The sequence below is a fragment of the Oryzias latipes genome, chromosome 22, assembly GCF_002234675.1.
Source record: "Oryzias latipes chromosome 22, ASM223467v1".
NCBI classification, from domain to species: domain Eukaryota; kingdom Metazoa; phylum Chordata; class Actinopteri; order Beloniformes; family Adrianichthyidae; genus Oryzias; species Oryzias latipes.
In genome coordinates this window covers 15,611,308-15,633,930 of record NC_019880.2, presented here as the reverse complement: position 1 = coordinate 15,633,930, position 22,623 = coordinate 15,611,308, and the positions used below count along the sequence as shown (strand labels likewise).

Sequence of the window (22,623 nt, the reverse complement as noted above, 5' to 3'; positions counted from 1 at the left end):
AGCACCTCGGGGAAAAGTCAGCCGTCAAAAGAAAGGCCTTGAAGCAACAGCGGCATAACATCAAATGGAAAGGTTGTTTCACATCAATCAATAATGCACCGTCATCTCAGGCTTCATCTGCCAGCTGCAGTGAACAGGGATAAGGATGACCAGGTGTTGTTGCAGCTTTTTTCTAAAAAAAATAATTCTTTTTTGGACAGACACTTGCAATTTAGTTACAAAAAGTATTTTCTCTTTTGGGAATATAGTTTTTGTTTCTGCACTCCAATGCTTAAAGTAGATACAGTTCTAAATCCGGCTGCCTGGTAATGAACACTATACATTTGTTTTTCATCTAAACAGATGGAGAGCATCATGAGAACGCTTCTGCTCCGCCGGGGTTGAGATCTTAGACCTCATTAAAAAAAAAAAAAGAGGCTGAACTTTGAAAACATTTCCTCTGACATGAACATCCATGCATATGTTTTACTAACAACACTTCAGAAAAAATAATCAAATGCAAAATCCAACCCAGTTCTCAGCCTTGTATCCTTTAATCCTACTTCACGGAAATCTGCAAGCACTTCATCTGCTGTCACTTTTTTACGTCGGTGGCAACAGCGCACAAACTGTGTTGAAGACATTTAAGTACATCAAATGCCAACTAATAACAAATGGTTGAGGTCAGTAGGGTTTTATGATGCAAGAGCTGCCTGTAATCATTCAACACTCAGTTAATTTGGCTATTTGAGATATTGCACTGACACTACTACCTAGCGTTTGGTAGAGTTTCTTGCTTTTTTTCTAGCTACCTTTGCCATGTGTAGCTTCCAATTGGTTGAACAAACTTGATTCCGGTTGCCAAATGTTTCCATCCAATCCAAATGTGTCAGTATTAGTAGTTTAGTAGTAGAAATGGTAGTGTCTTTGACTTCCTGGCATAAACAGAAGAGAATAATTGATTTGTGGCTGGAACAAAAGTTTGGTTGTGGTGCATGCTTAAACCAGACCGAAAATTTAAGATGAGTTTTTTCTAGACTCATATTTGCTTTAGTAGGGTTGAATAAATATAAGTGAGTCTGCTCCAAAACTGTAAAGGATGAAACGTGTTAAATGCATAGTCAGAGATGCTCACCAGCCTCTTTCTGCACATCTTAACTAGGAAATTTTGGTGAAACTTCAAGTCAAGACTCATGTTCTCAGCACAATCAAAAATTGTGTTTTTGGTGTACTTGTGGCCTTTTTCTGATGATAGAGGACATATATAAAAAATTTAAGCTTAGAATTGCATATCTGAGTTTTATTTTTTCAATTCAAATTGTTTTTAATAAGGAGCAGATGAAATAATGTTGTTTAAAAAATATTGTATTTGTTACGTAGAAAATACGCTAAGCGGGTCAAAAGCTCCTTGCTCCACTTAGTGGGAGAGCCCAAACACTGATGGATGACAGGAAGGGGGGGAGGCTTGCTCTATGCCAAAAATCCCACCCAAATATTAGAGGTAAATTTCTAAAGAATTTCATATGACCTAGAAAAAAACCAAATGGTATTTTGGGGGAGGGGCTAAAAACAGCATAATCACATTTAAAAGACCACTGGGAACGCTTTGACAATAGGTCAAAAGATTATCTGAGTGGATATCAAGTTCGGAAACTTATGCCATGTTCACACTGCAGGGCTCAATTCCGATTTTTTGAAAAAATAATTGTTTTGTGCAAGGCTGTTCACATTTCCAATTAAATGCGAACTTTTATGATCGCATTTAATTTATTGAAATGACTCAAAAATAATCCGCATGCGCAAAAGAGTATTCAACGGTGAACAACGACACTTGTTGTTTAGGGAAGTAGCTAACGTTAACAATGGATGTCAACAACATTGTTCTCAACAGCGGAGCTCTTTTTGCGTTATTATGTTTATTTTCACAAAGGAGCCAGCACAATTACAATCTTCTCATTTTAAGAAGGCATTGGAGCCAGGATCCTCTGTACCCACTGTTGTAGAATGGAGATGTGTATGTGCCGTGGCTGCGCGCTTGTGTGTAAAAGACAGGAGAGAGCGCGTGCAGCGCAGGGGGGAGTGAGAGGGAGCAGCGGAAGTGTGTTGGGGGCGCGCATTCATGTTGTGTGTTACGGAGGAAAGAGGACGATAATAAAAGAAGGCTTCCCCAGAATAACTGCTGTTGACTCTTAATTAACCCGCTCTGGAGAATCTGAGGGTCCAAACGGGGAAGTGAACTCCGAAAGAGGATCTGCCTTTGGCCCTGGAGAAGGTCAGGGACCTTGCTTCCCTTCGACTGACTGGTCTCAGCAGCATCGTCCGCCATGGTTGATGTTTATGTTCTCGTTCCCGCCTACTACAATGCAGAATTATGACGTTTGTAGCGTATCAATGACGTACAGGTCGGATACATGTGGCCTGGCCGTTCAGACGGAGGTCGCATTTCAAAAGATCGGATAAGTATTGGATTCAGGACCACATACCCAAGTGGCCTGGGTCACATTTGAAAAGATCAGATACGGGTCACATAGGGGCAAAAAAATCGGAATTGGGTCGTTTCAGCCTGCAGTGTGAACGTAGCCTAAGAGTTCAAATGAAAATTTTGTCAGAGATTCTCATAAAACTACCTTAACCGACAGACAGTTGGTGCTTCTTCTGTAATACAAAAGGCTTGGTGAAGAGAATTTTTATTTTTAGACCTAATAGTGATGTCCCAGTGACGAAAAATAAGAATACCGGTGAACAAATGAACCTCAAGTCTTAGGTCTTTGGGGCCAAGTCTTCTCATTTGAGACTTAATTTGATGTGTCAACTCCAAGTCCCCATCTCTGTGTGTAGTACTTCGGGTTTTTTCAGTCATCTTTGTGGCTGTTAAAGTTCAAATGACATTAGCCCTACACACAACAAACATTTGCATGTTTTCTAATAGTTTCTGACTCAAAATAGCGTCACACATGAAACAGTCATGTGTCTGTCATAGTTAAGTAACACCATCAAATTAAATGTGTTTCTATGTTGGGGGAAAGGGAAGATTTTTTTAAAAACCCATGTTTGGACATTTGAGTCAGAAATCGTTAAATAAAGATGCTAGCAGGATTTATTTAAATCCAGTCATTGTTGGCGCACTTTAAAAGAGACACTGTTTTGTCTCTTTTGTTCCCTGTTGCCCTCCTCTTCCTCCGCAGCTCATAACCACTGTCCTTCACTTTATGGGGTTTCTGCTTCAGTGCATGAGTTTATGATGCATATCAATTGCGAGCAAGTGGGCTTAGCTTTATAATGTTTGTTTTGTATTTCACCAAACAGAGTCCAAATAAGTTAAAAAATAGTCCTTGGGTAAACAGTTGTACTGTAATAATCATGTTTTGGTGCAGAATAGGGTACCAGTTGTGGATCTTTGTTCAGAAGTACAAAAGTTCACCCCTATGAAGAATATTCTCAGGTCTTATATGTGAACGCCATAAATCTAGCCACTTTAAAAGGAAGGTCATAAAGAGTTTTTAATGACTCTTGAATAAAGTATTGTTGGGACAAACAAATATATTGCACATCATGGTGCAGCAGAGCATTTAAACCGTCATTTTAAACCGCTGAAGGAAAAGGACACGGTGGCTTGACAAACTGATCAAGTGAACCTTCTCTGTAATTTTACTTTAATACGATGGACCACAGAGGTGGGATATTTGCCCTTGGGCACCAATCCTCCAGCGCTGTTTTTTAATCTGAGACTACATGACCAACAGAAGGGAGCGTCGGTGCATTTGGTGATCGCCTCCCAAGGACTTCTATCTGTCTATGCACCTATCAGAGCACACCTCTGGGTTTGACGGATGACACCAGTACCACAGAGTGATAGGCTATTATTTCACTTTGCATTGGATAAATGACAATGCAGGCTCCTACTTGCCGTCTGCCCCTCCTTTTATTCATTTTCTCTGCCCCCTTCTTCCCTTACCTCCACAACAGTGGGCCACAACAGATTTGATTAAAAGAGAAAAAGCAGTGGAGTTGAGGTATTTTTTTTGAATTTCAGAAATCTTTTTTTAGTCTTTAGTCCCAGTCCTTTATCATAAACATAAATCCCTTTGACGAAAACTTTTTTTGACAATTTTTTTATAAACGTTTCCATGTTTTTGTGTTTTCTTTCTTCTACAGACCAGCAGTATTCATGGTCGCCCTCGCAATACTTCGATGAGGACAGCTACACCCCTCCACCAAGGAACATGAAGGGTCTCTCTGGTGGCCGCCCGCCCCAGCTCCAGCTCACATCCCCCACCTCAGCTCACACCTGCGGCCTGGCTGAATGTGACCATCCCCTGGACCACCATTTCCATGGTGATGCTCGCTCCCCCTCCTACCTGCTCAGCCCCACTGACAGCTACCCCCTCGAAAGTCTCCACCGCTGCTCCCCACGTAGCTCCATCCACTCTGAGTGTATGATGATGCCCATGTCCCTATCTGCCACAGACCACTCAATCTCTAGTAGCACTTTCCCTCGTATGCACTATGGCAGTGGCTCCCGGGATAGCGGCGGAAACACTTCCGGTGGAAGAGACTCCAGAGACGACGGCAGCTCCTCCCAGGGTGGCAGTGGCAAAATGAACCGAATCCCAGCCAACCTGTTGGACCAGTTTGAAAAGCAGATGCCGCTGCACCGGGATGGCTTTCACACACTGCAGTACCAACGTACAGCCACCACAACCACAACCACAGAGCATCGCAACGAAAGCCCCGGACGAATCCGACACTTGGTCCACTCTGTACAAAAACTTTTTACCAAGTCGCACTCCCTAGAGGGTTCTTCCAAGATGAACGGTACCAAGAGCGACTCGCACAGGGACAGCTCACGCCACCACCATCACCACCATCAAGGCCACCACAAACACAGCAAACGCAGCAAAAGTAAAGATCGCAAATCGGAGGGGGGCGGCAAGCATCGCTCTGGAGGATGGTGGAGTTCAGATGACAATTTGGACAGTGACAGCACATACAGAACGCCGAGCATCATGTCACAGCATCCTGTGGACCACATTACCCACTGTTACCCTGACTCAGTGCACAGCCACCTGGCAGGAGACCTTTCCCTCAAAACCTCAAAGAGTAACAACGACGTCAAGTGTTCGGTGTGCGAGAGCATGAGCATGGCGCCAGAGGGCAAATTTATGAAGAGGAGCTCCTGGTCGACACTTACTGTAAGCCAAGCCAAGGAAGCCTACAGGAAGTCTTCACTCAATCTAGAAAAGCCCATGATTCCCTCTGATCTCAAGCCCAACCTCCGGCCCTGTAGCTATCTACAGGTAAGTTTGGATTAAATGGCTCATTTAAACAGTTTTGTTATTATGGTCCAAAATTGTTATGTCAAATATGGTTATTGTGGTCCATATGTGGACCATAATGTTTCTGCAGTTGGAAAAATTTCTGCACCTTTGAGGGAAAATTTCACCCCGCCACATGCGGCAAGCAAAACCATGAACAAAACAAATGTGGCCAAAATCTTTAATGGAGCCGGGGGGAAAAAAATGATTGTCTGCTATTTTGTGGCAACGTTTGAGACTGTGAAAAAAAGGTTGCACTTACAAGTTGTAGAGGCGGACCGGGTAGAGGCGGACCGGTAGTGGGGGACCGGTAGAGGCGGACTGGTAGAGGCGGACTGGTAGAGGCGGACCGGAAGAGGGGGAGCGGTAGAAGCGGACCGGAAGAGGGGGAGCGGTAGAGGCGGACTGGTAGAGGCGGACCGGTAGAGGCAGACTGGTAGAGGCGGGCGGCGAGGGCGGCTAGAGGCGAACCAGTAGAGGCGGACCGGGTAGAGGCAGACCGGGTAGAGGCAGACTGGTTGAGGCGGACTGGTAGAGGCGGGCAGTGAGGGCGGATAGAGGTGGTGTGGTAGAGGTGGACCGGTAGAGGCGGACTGGTAATGGCGAACAGCGAGGGCGGATAGAGGCGGACTGGTAGAGGCGGACCGGTAGAGGCGGACCGGTAGAGGTGGACCGGAAGTGGGGGAGCGGTAGAAGCGGAGCGGTAGAGGCGGACCGGTAGAGGCAGACTGGTAGAGGCGGGCGGCGTGGGCGAGTAGAAGAAAACCAGTAGAGGCGCACCGGGTAGAGGCGGACCGGGTAGAGGCGGACTGGTTGAGGCGGACTGGTTGAGGCGGGCAGCGAGGGCGGATAGAGGCGGACTGGTAGAGGTGGACCGGTAGAGGCAGACTGGTAGAGGCGGACTGGTAGAGGCGGACCGGTAGAGGCAGACCGGTAGAGGCGGATCGGTAGAGGCGGACCGGTAGAGGCGGACCGGTAGAGGCAGACTGGTAGAGGCGGGCGGCGAGGACTGGGAGCGCCTGTGGGCCATTCGACACCATTTGCGGCTATAATATTTTTTTTCTTCTCCACTGATTCATTAACCTTGCCAGATTAATTTTTTGTCTTCAATTAAAAACTTTATACTTTTTTTCTAAAACTTTTCCACAAGCTGGCTTGTTCTTTGTCTTTATCTCCAAAGGGTCCAAGGAAATAAATGTTTCATCTCCATGTCGCTTTATTAAGTTTTCAGTATGTAAAATTGCTAATAAAGACAAGCACCAAATCCCAAAGACAAAAATCCATTTCTGAAACCAGAACAGGTTTTGAATGGCAGAAGCCTTTTTGATGAATCAATAGACGGAGACACATGGCTACTCATCACAGCTGGATTTCTGATTCTACTAAAAGAGAGCATTTTGTTTGTCATTTTCCTAGATATCCCAATGTGAGCCTGTTCTGTGGCTCAGCGTGCGACTGCGAGTAGAAGGAACGAGTGCAGCAGGACAAATCAATTAACTCTGTAAATGATCTTTGCCTGAGGGGAAGTCTTACCAGAAATGAGAAGAAAAGTTTCGACATCCTAGTTGATTTTTTTTCTTTGCATTCTTCACTGTTTTTTTGTTTTGTTTTTTTGCATGGCTTTCACTTTGGAGAAAGGTTAGCATTTACGCTCTGTTCTGACATCATTGGCTCTGCAGGAAACTGCAGACAGTGAACAATCAATCCTGAAGTAGTCAGCACTTTCCAAAAAGAAAGTTTCCCATCTTATTCTGTTTATGCTGGATCTGCCTAAAGATGTACACATTTACAAATATAAGCAGACAAAAATAGACAATTAATGATCTATTGTAAAAGTGTTCCCAGTGGTCTTTTAATTATGATTATGCTGGTTTTAGTCAAAATTTTAAAAAGTGTATTCTTTTCTAGGAATTCACTTCTAATTTGTGGGTGGGACTGTTGGCGTGGATCAATCCCAAACCCCCTTACCGTCACCCATAACTGATAGCTCACTGTTTATGTGCTGTCCCGTTAGCTTGCAGTCCCATGCACCGCCAATCTAACATTAGGGGTGCAACAAATACGACAAGGAATATTGGAGTTACAGTTTTGATTCAGATTCCAAACAGCATTTTTTTCTGCTCCAGATTCACAACTTTTTGTATAACGAAATACTCAGAAATGCCATTTTAAGCTTAATTTTCTTAATATATTTCCTCCATCCTCAGACACAAGCACCCTAACTTTCATCTGAGGGGGTCTTTCAACAAAAAAGGAAAAAAAAGAAAGTCAGCTGAATGAGCAAAGAACACTCGGAAACTTCATAATAGAGAGTGGAATGTATGGATCCCAACGTCTGATAGATAGAAAACCAATACATTAGTCAAATCAGTCAGTGGAAACGGAGGAAGCCATCAATCCAAGTTCCCGTCAACAGAAAGTTATGTAATTCCGACAGGGGAATTTTTTAACTTAATTGATCATCCTTTTGGGTTTAACTAGGGACACCCTTCTCCACTCTAATTTAATGCAATCCCACTAAGTGAAGTAATCTTTCAATGAAGCAGGGCTGGTGCCCCCCACTCCTACACGTCTTCCTCCTCCTTCTCCTCTCTGTTTGGTCATTCAGCTGAAGTAGTGTCCAAGTCGTGGCACCATAAACACTTCTAAAAATATCCTGGTCTCTTGCTCCTTGCCGCAGGGCTATATTTAGCTCAGCATTATCAATCCAGTCCACAGAGGGTGAGACACATCTTCCCTTCCCGGGAGGGGAATCGATGCCCTCTCAGGGATCTCTCAGAGAAGATGTATTAAAAGAGAGGGCCGGGAGGGGGGGGGTCGGAGACGTGCACCTCTGAGTTTTATATCCCCGTGAATGCACTTTGGGTCCTCCAGAGAGTTGGGACAAAACAGGAAACGCAGCAAATGAGATGACTGCCGTAGCTCCCCATTGCTTCCGTGGTTTGCTCATCACCGGGAGCAGTCAGGCAGAGAGATAGAGCCAATAGTCAGTAATGACACTCTGCACACAAAGGGGGTTGGGGGGGAGGGGTCACATTGAGAAGTATTTAGTTCCTGCTGCTGAATTGATATTAACCCTAACTGTTTGGACGTTAAAAAAAGGGGGGTGGGGGCAGAAAGCTGTTCAGAGAAAGTTTGAGCACCCTGTAAAAGAAGGATGGATGTGAGGAAGTGTTATTGCGTTTTATTGCACGCCAGATGGTTTAATGATGTGCGAGTCACCTTGTTTGCATCCTTGACTGACAACGGAAAGACTGAGCAAAGTTTTTCTCAAAGTATGACAAACTCTCTGCTCCCAGCTGAGCTGCTGCAATGAATCCACAGGAGAGGGATTATTATTGGCATCTTTTTCGTCGGACCTTGGATTTGCCATCATTCTCTGACTGACAAATTAGCCCTAGTTAGACCGTCCTAACACACCAACATGGGAGTATTACTGCATTTTGGACAGGAGATTAATAGGAAGAGAGAATCTGATAACACCGATTCCACAGATAATCAATACTTGCAGGTTCTCCAGAGCTACGTTCACGCCAGGCATGTGATGCACAATCAAGAACACGCTAAAAGAGGGTTTTTGAACAGATGTATAGCCTATGGTTTTCAAACTGGACGAGCAGGGAGGGGCATCTTCTTCTTCTTTTCTTTTGCTGTTTACTAGCCATGTCCACCGCCTAGAGTTGGAAGAGTCTTGGTACAAAATGTCAAGGCTTTTTCTTTCACAGCTCTATTCCAATATACAAAAGAATTGAATTGGTGAATTCAATAAGGGCCCAAGTCCAATAGGTTTGTTTTTCCAGGAAATGATTTTAATTGCATAGCTTAAAGGGAGGCTACACCAAATGATTCATACTTTACCCAGATTTAGCACCAGTTCATAGCTTACAAATGCTATCATATGAAGCACCTCACTTTTATAATTTCAGAAGACTAGCAAACTAAAGTCTCTGGACTTGGGCCCTTCTTGAATTAAACAGAAGTAACATCTGGAAAGAATGGACAAACCACATATTTATCATCTACATGAATCTTTATTTTTCAAGTTGTCACATTCTTAACACTTCTCAGGATCAGTTTATATCCAAACCTTTTTTCTGCTCCATGATAACTGCAAGTCAGATTTGTTTTCCTCCTAAAATGGAACTGGTTATCAAAAAGGTACATCTAATCTTCAAAGTCAGACTCATCATTGCCCCTAGTATCACAAACTCTTGAGTCATTGAGGAACTGCTGAGCCTCTGGTGAAAGATATTTTGCCAAACCTTGAACATCCTTTACCTTTGCTGCCTTTACACCAAGTTGCCCAGTTTTCCTTACTGCTTTCACTTCTTTTTTTTTGGCATTCACATATTCCTTGCCTTCAGCATGTAATCTTTTTTGCTTGTTTCTGGCCCATTCTTGTTCATTCTGTTTTGTTTTAGGCCTAATCTCCTCATCACTTGAATCAAACTCCTGCTGCATGGGCCCTGCCATATTGGATAACTAGTGTCGCCATCTATGGGATAAAGTTAAACCCATGCAAGAGAGACCCAAGTACAGGAATTGGGCCCCTCTGGCACTCAATGCATTTTAAATGCCATGCATAGTCAATACATTACAATGGACTTGGGACGTTTTTGCACATAACCAGATATCTTTTCCCCTGAAGACCATAGAACATATAATATCTCTATTTTGAAAAGTTGTGGACTTGGTCCCCTTTTGAATTCACAGATTCAATTGAGGTAATATAATTCTGTCCAGGCACAAACCTATTACTTTCTCCTCCATAATCATAGTTCAAAAAAGATGGCACCTACATGAATTAAAAAGGATGCCATTGATGCGCCACTACCAAATCCAGGTCTTTGATTGGTCAAAGTTCGACCTGGCTTGACTTTCAACACCCATTCAATGGCCAGATGTTTTGAAAAATAGAGTTTGAAAATGGTTATAGAAACTTGCAGCGCATGAATGCAAGACAATTAAATGTGGAAGCCCAAAAACATGTGTCTACATTGACTTTTTCTTGGAAGTGGTCGCTTGCAAGCACATTGCAGGAGATGGTAAGAACGTAGCTTAACAGCTGTAAACCACATGCTTTGCTTTTTTAAAATCTGGAATTTCCAATCAACTTCCAGCTCAGAGTCAGCTGCTTCCTAAGTTCAGGTTAACGCTCTGTTTGCATCAGTGCTGTACAATAGGAGGATTAGTATTTGATGGTTTTGCTGATGAAAGATTTAATCTGCCAATTAATTGCCATGTTGGCTTGCCAAAGGGGGAAGCTTGAAAGGCCCAGCCACTGCTGATTGAACTACAAAGCGGAGGTGCAAAGTAGCAACTGGCAACGAGACAGAAATGAGCAGCATCCTCTCTTACACAAAACAGGGGTTCCCTAAAAGAAATTATAATAAATGTATTTATTTGTACTTTTTCTTCAGTTGTTCTTTTTTTTTCTTGTTGTGGTTAAAGTAAGTTAGTCAATAGACCTGAAACAAAAATGTATTTTCTTCCGGCTTCAAAATCATAAATCATTCAGGTGTGCTGCCTCATGTGAGACAATTTCGTGGTGCATAAAAAAATGATTTTTTGTGAACAGCTCACAGCGTGTGTAGAAATCTCCAACACTTTTTTTGTCCACTTTCACACCAACATCTATCTAAACAAGAGAGGAATAAACAATATTCTCACAGAGACTTCTGAATGCTGCATGAGTGGGTGTTTGTGATAAACTGTTCGATTTTTTTCATACCTAAAAGTCTTTTTGCACATTTTTTAAAGGAAAGATGTGAGTTTTGGATGAGGGAGGTGTTTCAAAGGATTTAAGCTTCAAGCATCCAACTTTACTCTAATTCCTCCACTAATGTCCCTCTCCACCAAAACTCAGCTCCTGTCGTAACCCTTGTGCTATCCTAGGTACTTTAACATTGGGAGTTGGGTCATATAGACCCACTAACTAAACCTTTTTTCTTCAATGATTTGTGATCTTCACTGGTGTCCATGGATTACATGAAATCTTTCCACCTTTATCCACCCCTGTCATCGTAGGGAGAACACGTCAAAGTAAGGGTTGGGTCCTCTAAGATAGCACTTAAGATGTGACCTAAGTTTCCTCATAGGAATGCATTCAAACTTTAGAGACTTCATTGTCTAGCACGTGCTTCAGCTCAGACCTTGGAAGACCCCCCCCGGCACACACAGACGTCACTCCACAAAGCCAACAAACCTGATCTGCACTAGCCGCATATAAATGGCTTGCTGGTGCAGCGCGTCACCTGAAATGCCAAAGCTTTTTTGGCAAACATCTAATGTCACGGCTACGCTCTGTAAGGCCGAATGAAATTGATTTTATTGAAAAACAAAAGCTCTGTTATATTAAAAGTCACACTATCGCTATATATTTTTACACTCTGCTCATGTCGACAGAGCTGTTTGTTATAACAGAAGGATGAGCTTCATGATTTTCTGAGAGGACAACAGTTAAAGTATCCACTTTCTATGTATTTATTAGTCTGTGTACATATGTACCACTTTAAGTTAATCTCTCAGAAGAACTTTTTTGGTTAATTGATGCAAATGCAATAAACCACTTCAGCTCCAAACTTACCTTAATTTAGCATCTACTTGAAGTGAATTTGAAACAAATTCAGCTGTCAAGGGGTTAACAACATCCTTCACACTAAAACGATAAAAGTAGTTCAGATTTTACATGTATGTTGTATAAATCTAAAGCTTTTTTTGTTTTGTTTTTCAAAAAATTTGGGCTTTACTTTTACATTTATCTGAAATGTTCAGTTAAAATGCCACTGGTGATGAGCTTCATCCAATGTGGGTCCTTGGCCAAGAATCTTCACGCTAAGTTTGGGCCCCCTGGTGCCGGTCCCCAGCCTGGAAAAAATACAGGGTTGTGTCAGGAGGGCATCCAGCGTAAAAATCTCTGCCAAACCAGATGTGCGAATCAGTGAAAGCTGATAATTTGGTATTTTCACAGATTAATCACTGGATCTGTTCAGGAGAAACTGTGGAATCTAAGTTCTAAAAGCCCTTTTTTCTTTGTGGTCAAACAACATGAGTCGTAGTTCCGTATCAGTACACAGTGTAACTACTAAACAGACCCCAGTATCCTGTTTTTTTATTTTTTTATTTTTAAATAACAAATATATTTCAATAAATTAAAGTGTCCCATTTCATTTTTCCATAATCATCCCAGTTGTGTGACAGTATTAACAGGAATATGCTGAAACCTATTCTTCCCTCTTCGTTTTTGACCTTTTTGTCCTATTGTACTGTAGCTTTTCATTTTTATGGTCTGGGACAACCAACGTGACATTTGCAAATTCCCTTTGGCATTTCATATACCTTTTTATTGATGAATTCTTTGTTTTTCTCTGGCCTCTCCACCACATAACCCCCTGCCTCAAAGGGACCTCTATCCCATTCACGTTGGCTTTGGTTGGTCTCTCATCTAATTATCAAACCCTGTGATAAATCAGCTACATCTCCAGTCGGCTGGTTACTGTAAACTTTTTGGTTCTGGGATTAATTTATATTTAATGACTCAGTCGTAACTTAGTGATTTGTAAAAGCACATGGAATACACAAAGAGCAGAAACTAAGCTGAAATCTTTCACTGCAACATGATTTATGAAGGCAAATATTAAAGTGGTCAAAGTGTTAGACTCTAGTGGTCCCCAACCTTTTTAACGCCGTTGACCGGTATGACGTCATAAAAGGTTTTCACGGGCCGGTCTTTAAGATGTGGCGGAGGATAATTGTAGCAACACTTCGATGAAGGAGGAACAGAGACGTGACAAGACGAGCTCTGTACTTATAAATTGGAAGTCATTGTACATCGCAAAGGTGTCGTCATCTTCTCCCCTTCCCACACTCAAAAAAGAAGTATGTCTATTCAATGTTGCTTTCTTTTTTTGGAAGTCGAAGGCTCCTCTTCTGTGTCCCGGCTGGGCCTTTTCCCTCTTGGCAAAGAAACTTTCCAAAGACATTTGTTTTTTACTTATTTTGCTAGCTCCTGGGTTTTATTTTAGCAGTAACCTCTTTACAATGATTACGTAAGCCAGGTTATGTCCAAAGTCCGGCCCTACTTCAAATTTTAACAGGGCCCACAGGCTCCTACCATAAAATCAATAATAAGCGACCTCCATTGTTCTCTAAAATCTGTCTACGATTTCTTGATTGTGGTTGGCCACATTACATTTCAAGCCAGGGGTGTGCAAACTAATTTTCACCGAGAGCCTCTGTCATCAGCATAGTGGCTCTCCTCAAAGGGCCAAATATAACTTATACATGTAACTAAATGTAATGAAAAAATAAATGTAACTACTCCTTAATGTTAAATAACTCATTATTTATTATAACATTTTATAGTGACAATTCCAGTTGCATAGAAAACACATGTTTGTTTGTTACTCTACCATAAATCCTTTTAAATTTCGTCCACTTATTAAAACCTACATAACTCCATTAATGAAGGATCAAATTGTCCAAGGGAATAAAGAAAAATAACATAAAACTGAGCTAGACAGAACATGTATCACACGTGTAACATTTTGTCTGCATACACACATAAGACCTGCAAACATTTAATAATTACAGCAACAACACTTAAATAATTTTTAATCAACTAAAGAAAATTTTTGTTAATTAAAAACCTTTATGCTCTGGCGGGCCACAGAAAGTGACATGGCGGGCCACATTTGGCCCCCGGGCCTTGAGTTTGACACGTGTTTTAAGCTGTGCTAAACCTGTGGCAACACTTTTTTTTTTTTGCTAATTAAATTAGCAAGTTTAATTTGCTAATTACGATAAGCTATCTAGAAATGAATGGGCCAAAAAATTGACAGTATGTTTGGTAAAAACGTATTAAACGTAATGTACCAGCCTTCACTAGTCGAAAGAATGTTGAGTTGAGGTGTTGAAGATCATTCTGGATACAATTCAGTTAGCATTGATGGATACATTATTCAGGCATCTGTAAATGTGACAGTTCCTGTGCTTCTATCCATGGCCTGTACTGTGGAGCGTTTCAACATCACTTTTCAGCAAAGAGGCTCCTAAAGATCTGCTTCAAATCAAACAAAGTTTAATGCATGAGATTCGGCAAAAGTATGTGGCAAACTTTCAACACTTTAAAGGCTTTTCTATTTTTCCCAGCTGATATGTGTTTTCTCAACCGTCAGCACTCTGCTGCTCGCTGCTTTTCTTCCGTCTTCAAAAAGAGACAATCTACATCGTTTATCAGCCAATCCAAATTAAACAAACCTCGCCACAGTATGCGCCTGTCCTCTGGCTTTCCCTTTATTAATTAGATGTCTAAAAATATCAAACCCCTCCAAGACTTAATTAACCCATCGACTCCATTCAGGAGATGGTGTGTGGCTGTCTGGCGAGGGGAGATGAATGACTTTTATCAGTGTGTGTTTGAGCATATGTTTGTGTTCTAATGAATACATGGATGCCCATGCTGAGTACATGATCAGAATAAAAGTGCAGTAAAGCAGCTTTGATTCATCCATTCTGATATAACAAAACCTTTAGATTCATTTTTATCTGTAATATCAATTTAGAGTGTTTTATTAGCATACATGGGTAATAGTTGATTTGTTGCAACAAAAAAGCCAATAAACACATCGCCCCAGCTTCCAGTATCAACACTGTCCTAATCAAAACTATAATTTTTATTATAACTTGGGGTTAAAAGAAAACAAAACAGTTTTGCGTGTTTGAGTGAAAAATGTGTCCCCCTTATATTCAAAAACTCACCAAAATCTCCCCAATGATGACATCACAGTCGGGGAAACGATCATAAAAATAATTTTTTGCACCAAAAAATATCTTCTAGTCCACTGTTGCAGGGGTCGGGAACCCATGGCTCACCAGCCATATCTGGCTCTTTTGATGACCACATCTGGCTCACAGACAAACCTGTAATTAAAAAAATTTAATTAGACCAGTCCTTCTCAGGCGCAATGCGATGCCAGACGGGCGCGGTGTAGTAACGGTGCTTGGAGAAAAAAACTTTGCGCCACTATCAGTTTACTATTATCTGTTATTTCACAGTTTGTACCAGCCTGAAATCTGCAGTTGGCCGTCCCCGCAGCTGCGCGCTCCCATCTTTGATAAGGAGCTGCGTGTTTCGAAGGGAAAGGGGAGGGGTAGTGGGCTCAGGCAGCAAGGTGAGACGGCGCACTGATTAGAACAGTGTTTTTCAACCAGTGTGCCGTGCCGTGAGATATGGCCAGGTGTACCGTGGGAAATTACCCATTCACTGATCTAAAAACATTTACCATCTCCAGGACATCAGCTCTTTGTTCATCCAAACAGTCCCTGATAAAATACTGAGTAGTTAGGAAAATGAAAGATCATAAAATACTTTTTTGATATTTTCATAAGAATGATGGTACCGCGATTTAGCCGTAGCTTCAGCTCTGTTTTTGGAAAAGTCCCACCCCTTCAACTGTCTCCACCAATCATTCTCGGAGGCTTAATCATACGTCATCAGTCTGACCAATCAGAAGTGGTTAAAGTCTTTACTTCCTTCTTCTGATTTAGCTCGTACAGCCTCTTAGTTCCAACAAAAATTCCAGCTAAAGCACGTCTTTAGCGGTGTAGCTTTCCGCGAAATCCGGTGTCAGACCGTGGAACAAGTGAACCAAACAATGAAGCTCAGAGGAGCGTATCTGTCTGCCACCTGTGTCAGTTTTCACACTACATCTCCCATGATGCATTGGGTTAAAGTGACAGCATCTCTGCGGTACAATGAGTCTTCCCTTTTAAACGTCTCGAAACCACAGCAAACACACATAAAACCGTTTTTAAATCTTCTTGATGAAATCAGAGGTCAACAGTTTAGTTCTCCTTCAAGGTTTGTGTTTATTAACAGCCAAACATCCCATAGTTTGGTCCAAGTCATCTTTCTAACTGAAACAATTTTCTAATGACGTCTGGATTATTTTACATGTTAAATTTAAGAAAAAGTAATAACAACATTTAAGAAACAGGATTAAGGTGAAGTGGCCAACAGACACAATTAAACTAAATTCAAACAATTTAATGATCTAAAAAGAAATAAAACATTTTTGTTAAAGTTTTTAAAGACTTCATCTTTGATTAAGACAAAAGAATAACTAGTAAAACTTCAACATGTTTGACATGTTCATCATGTTTGCTTTTAATTTGCTTGTAAATAATTATTGCATGTCAGTTAACATTTGCCTCTGCATCAGAAAATAATAAGCCTTGTGTCTGACGCATTAGTGACATTTGCATGAATCCTATCTGCTCCTGACATTTTGCCACAGACGAGCCGCTGTCACCCACTTCCCCATGAACTTGTAAACACGAGTTAGTCACTGCCAGCAGGAGGACAGCACATCATCAGTCACAAGTATCATGAGCTTAATGCATTTATCCGAAAACGGCATTATCAATGGGGGTTTGTAAGCACATACAATCTCTGTGCCCAAGTTGCATTTTATTGAGATGCATGGATGCAACAGGCCTTACATGATCAGAACACTAGTGGAACCACACAATGCTATACTAACATACGTAAGAAGTCTTAAAATAAACTTGTAATATAACGGCATGTTTTAGGACGTCCTCAAATATGAGAAAAAAATGCTGTCATAGCAGTTCTTTTAATTCAGCCCCGTTGTTGTGTTTCATTAAAAATAAATATCTTTAAAACTTTAATATTCTCTTCAGTGACACTGAAGTGCAAGTTCATTATGGAGAGTGACGCTGGCCCCACAGTTTTTTAATAAACATGTCCATTTCTAATACAGAAATCTATGAAGATCACATAATATCATTACTGTGTTGCAGAGTAATGGTGTGTACCATAATAAACACTTATTGTGTGATCAGAAAAGAAAAGAAAAGAAAAGAAGTGTGAAAAGAAAAAAAAGTGTTCTACTTGGTCTGTATTCATATTAAACTCTAACAGTTACACACACTTTGATCACAGCTAAAAAAATGCTCAATATTGAGTGCATTCTTACTACACGCCCGTATCTTTCTACATTTTATCCCACCCAGAATAATGCCCTTTAACACTTTTAACATGTTCTGTAAATTGAACATTTGAAAGCTAATTCTAGAGCATCGGAAAAATGATTTAATCTGGTTGTATGTCCCCCACAATGTAAAACCACTAATTAGTTAGTTTTAACATTGAGAGACAGAAAAACACATTTTGAAGAAAATTGCAATTAATTTCCATTTGTTAAATCCAATAAAACCCTTCGTGTCATGTTTGATTTACACCCCTTTCTCATTAGCATGAACTTTCCCTAAAACAGTTTGCATAAAATTTTGTCTCCTTTCTGCAGTGTAGTTCATCTCTATTCCTCTAGGGGCTATAGAAGACCTTTTCCTGCTCATTTCAAAACGGCTGCTTGCATGAAATCTCAAAAACACTTTCAGCTAATTTTCAAAACTTTATGGTGAGATATATGGAGTCCTATTTGCATGAGGCCATATTTATTTATTTAATTAAATATTTATTTATTTAATTATGAACAGTATAGGACTCCATAGAGATAAACTCATCCGTTGTTATTCTCTTTTTTTCCTTTATTGAAATAATTAAAAAAATTGATTAATTAATCATCTGTTGCAATGTGTTTAAAACTTTACAATACATTTGAGACAGCAACTGACATTATTGTGAGCAAAAACTTACCAAATCATCCAATGTATCATATTTGATATTCTATTTTATATATATATATATATATATATATATATATATATATATATATATAGTCAGATCAAGACTGATAGGATGGTAATGGCGAACCAACCAGACATTGTAGTGGTGGATAAAGAACAGAGGAAAACCGTTGTGGTGGATGTGGCAGTGCCAAGCAATGGGAATATCAGGAGGAAGGAACATGAGAAACTGGAGAAATACCAGGGACTCAAAGAAGAACTGGAGAAAGCATGGAAAGTGAAGGTGACAGTTGTGCCTGTGGTAATTGGAGCACTCGGGGCAGTAACCCCCAAGCTGGAGGAGTGGCTACAACAGATACCTGGAAAGACCTCAGACCTCTCAGTCCAGAAAAGCGCAGTGCTAGGAACAGCTAAGATACTGTGAAGGACCCTCAAGCTCCCAGGCCTCTGATAGAGGACCCGAGCTTGGAGGAGTAACCACCCGTGGAGGGTGAGAGGAGCGTGTGTATATATATATATATATATATATATATATATATATATACACACGCTCCTCTCCGCGGGTGGTTTCTCCTCAAGCTCGGGTCCTCTACCTGTAACGGTTTCAGTTTCTTTGTGTTTGGTTCCTTGATTTCCTGTTTTATTTTGTAGTATTTCCTGTTTTTTTGTTGTTTCAAGTTTTACCTTTCCCCATCAGTCCTGAGTGTTTCCACCTGTGTCTTGTTGATTTGTATGTATTTAAGTCTTGTCTTTCCCTTCGTCCTGTGCTGGTCCATATTGTGTTGTTCCCTACCACAGGGAACGTGGTCGAACACCTTCTCCAAATACAAAGCACATATAGACTGGATAAGCGAACTCCCACAATCCCTCCAGCACCCTAGGGAGGGTGTAGAGCTGGTCCACTGTTCCACGACCAGGACGGAAACTGCACTGTTGTTCCTGAATCTGAGGTTTGACTATCAGACGGACTCTCCTCTCCAGTACCCTGGAATAGACTTTCCCAGGGAGGCTGAGGAGTGTAATTCCCCTGTAGTTGGAACACACCCTCCGGTCCCCCTTCTTAAAGAGGGGAACCACCACCCCTGTCTGCCAGTCCAGTGGTACAGTTCCCAACTGCCAGGCGATGCTGCAGAGACGTGTCAGCCAAGACAGTCCCACAGCATCCAGAGACTTGAGGTACTCAGGGCCGGCTTCATCCACTCCCAGAGCCTTGCAACTGAGGAGCTCGTTGACTACCTCAGTGACTTCAGCTTGGGTAATAGACAGCCTCACCCCAAAGTGCTCGTTCTCTGCTTCTTCAAAAGAAGGCATTTCAGTGGGATTGAGGAGATCCTCGAAGTATTCCTTCCACCGCCCGACAATGTCCCCAGTCGAAGTCAACAGCCTTACACCTGCACTGAAAACGTTGCCTGTGGAGAACTGCTTTCCCCTCCTGAGGCGCCGGATGGTTTGCCAGAATTTCTTCGAGGCCAACCGATAGTCCTTCTCCATGGCCTCACCGAACTCCTCCCAGGACCGAGTTTTTGCCTCCGCAACAGTCCGGGCCGCAGCTCGCTTAGACTGCCGATACCTGTCAGCTGCCTCTGGAGTCCTGCAAGCCAGCCAGGCCTGGTAGGACTCTTTCTTCAGCTTGATGGCATCCCTTACTTCCGGTGTCCACCATCGGGTTCGGGGGTTACCGCCGCGACAGGCACCAGAGACCTTGCGACCTCATCTCCAAGCAGCAGTAGAGACAATGGAAGTGGAAAACATGGTCCACTCAGACTCAATGTCCCCAACCTCCCTCGGTACCTGTTTGAAGTTCTCCCACATGTGGGAGTTAAAGACTTCCCTAACGGAGGGCTCAGCCAGATGTTCCCAGCAGACACTCACAGTACGTTTGGGTCTTCCAAGTCTTTTCGGCCTCAGTCCCCGCCAGCGAATCAAACTCACCACCAGATAGTGATCGGTGGACAGCTCTGCCCCAGTCTTCACCCGAGTGTCCAAGACACAGGGCTGAAGGTTGCCTGAAACAACTACAAAGTCGATCATTGACCTCCTGCCTTGGGTGTCCTGATGCCAGGTGTATTGATGGACACCCTTGTGCACGAACATGGCGTTTGTTATGGAGAAACTATGACGAGCACAGAAGTCCAATAACAAAACACCACTCAGGTTCAAATCAGGGGGGATCATTCCTACCAATCACGCCCCTCCAGGTGCCACTGTCGTTGCCCACGTGGGCATTGAAGTCCTCCAGGAGGACAATGGAGACTTCTAAGACATTTAAAGGTTTAATTAAGACATTTTTGTGGTCATGTGTCAGGTTTAGTCTCGCACTAATCTATAAATTCAGTAAAATTAGACTTGTAAACAATTTCATTTGTAGCACTTGCAAAAGCTTATAGGTGAAGCTTGTAGAAAATGTTGGGGGTTTTTTCAGCACAGCATCCTTTACTTTAAGTCCCAAACACTTAAATTAATTCTGCTTTTTCCCATTAACCCTAAAAGTTCCTTATTAAAATTATTCTTTTTCTTAATACTTCAATATTAATATATTAACTGTATGGACATCCCCACACCCAGACATAGAGAGAAAACTGGCAGCCTTTTTTGTGTTGGTGCCAAGGCTTCATATTTTTCACATCTTTTATCCTACTTTGCTATGATTTTCCTATTTAATATCACATTTTTTGAGCAAACCAGTTGTTTTGTTGCTTGATCCCTCAGTGTTCAAAGATCCTCTAGCTGAGTTCATGATGGAGACCGCTTGCATAACAATTGCATACATTTGCATCTTTATTCCCTTTTTTATGTTTTTTCACATCAGCCCATCTCAAGGGGTTTGTTTTTGTCTTGGACTCTATCAAATAGGTGCCCCAGGATGAGTGGGGGGGGTATCCTGGAGGTGGCAAAGACGATGAGATACCATGCCGTCGGATGCGAAGCAGCAGCTATGTTAAAGCCATGGGGGACGAGGAGAGCGGAGAGTCGGACTCCAGTCCAAAGACATCGCCTCAGAAGTCGGTACGGAAAGATGCCCTGGTCAAGGCTATCATCAGGCCAAGGGAGTTGCTGGACTCCCACAGGTATGACTCAAAACCCATATTTACCCGTTTCAGAGACCACTTTTAAATGTCTTTCAGAGTTCAGACAATACCACCATTGACCTCTCATACTCCTTTTATTTTGTGCATTTTTTGGTTGTTTTTTTTTAAATAAATATCAACTCACTGACCACTCTACTAGGCACACCTGTTTGACTGTTTGTTAACGGAAATCAGCCAATCACATTTCATGCATTTAGGCATATAGACATGGTCAAGACAATCTGCTGAGCATCAGAATGAGGAAGAAAAAGTGATTGTAGTGACTTTAAAAGTGACATGGTTGTAAGTGCCAGGTGAGTCTTTCAGAGATTGCTGATTTACTGGGATTTTCACCCACAACCATCTCTAGGGTTTACAGAGAATGGTCTGAAAAGAAATGTTTTGTGCCAGAGGTCAGAGGAGAATGGCCAGACTGGTTCCAGCTGATAGAAAGGCAACAGTAACTCAAACGACCACTGGTTATAACTGAGGTCTGCAGAAGAGCATCTCTGAACAACAACCTTGAGGCAGATGGACTACAGCAGAAGACCACACGGGGTGCCACTCCTGTCAGCTAAGTACAGGAAACTGAGGCTAAAATCACACAGGCTCACCAAAACTGGACAATAGAAGATTGGAAAAAAGCTGCCTGGTCTGATGTTTCTCCATTTCTGCTGCAACATTCAGGTGATAGGGTCAGAATTTGGCGTCAAAAACATGACACCATAGATCCATTCTGCCTTATATCAACGGTTTAGGCATGTGGTGATGGTGTGATGGCGTGGGGGGATATTTTCTTGGCACACTTTGGGCCCCTTAGTACCAATTGGGCATGGTTACAATGCAACAGCCTAAAAGAGTATTGTTGCTGACCATGTCCATCTCTTTATGATCACAGTGTACCATCTTCTGATGGCCACAAGGTATCATGTCATAAAGCTTGAATTATCTCAGACTGGTTTCTTGAACATGATAAGGAGTTCACTGAACTCAATGGTCTCCACAGTCACCAGATCTCAACCCAACAGAGCACCTTTGAGATGTGGTGAAACGGGAGATTGGCATCACGGATGTACAGCCGACAAATCTGAGCAGCTGTGCAATGCTATCATGTCAGCATGTACCAAACTCTCCAAGGAATGTTTCCACTACCTTCTTAAATCTGTGCCACAAAGGATTAAGGCAGTTCTTAAGGTCAAAGGGGGTCCAACCCAATACTAAAGCTGTACCTAATAAAGTATCTGGTGAGTGTGTATACATATGCACTTACACCTCAGCATGGGATTTCAGATGGTTTCTGCATGAAGACTGCCTATAGCATCTTCCAAAAATATGTTAAAATTGGAAGTTTCTTGAATTCTAAGAGAAGTTTCTCTCCTGGTTTGGTGTGTGGTAACATTTAAGGAATAATTTCCAAATATTAAAACTTCTCTGGCGGTGCAGTGTTTTAATATCTTGTTTATTCCAAATTTTTGTATTCTGTTTTTTATACCTTTAGTTTTTACTGCACTTTATTAATGAACTCCTTTTTTGGAGTTTAAAAAGTAATTTTTTTGAACAGTAAAATGACAAATAAAAATTACAACCTC

The 22,623-nt window shown here is 41.9% G+C and overlaps 1 protein-coding gene across 6 annotated transcripts in view; it reads left to right on the top strand.

Moving 5' to 3' along the window:
• Positions 1 to 22,623, top strand: part of dlgap2 (DLG associated protein 2) — a 144,145-nt gene that overhangs the window by 68,104 nt on the left and 53,418 nt on the right. For all 6 annotated transcript variants that reach the window (XM_020713719.2, XM_020713718.2, XM_011490496.2 and 3 more), the window contains 2 exons: positions 4,135 to 5,276; positions 20,820 to 21,034. In XM_020713719.2, coding sequence (XP_020569378.1) covers positions 4,203 to 5,276; positions 20,820 to 21,034 — 1,289 coding nt within the window. In that variant the 5' untranslated portion in view covers positions 4,135 to 4,202. The remainder of the gene's footprint in view (positions 1 to 4,134; positions 5,277 to 20,819; positions 21,035 to 22,623) is intronic.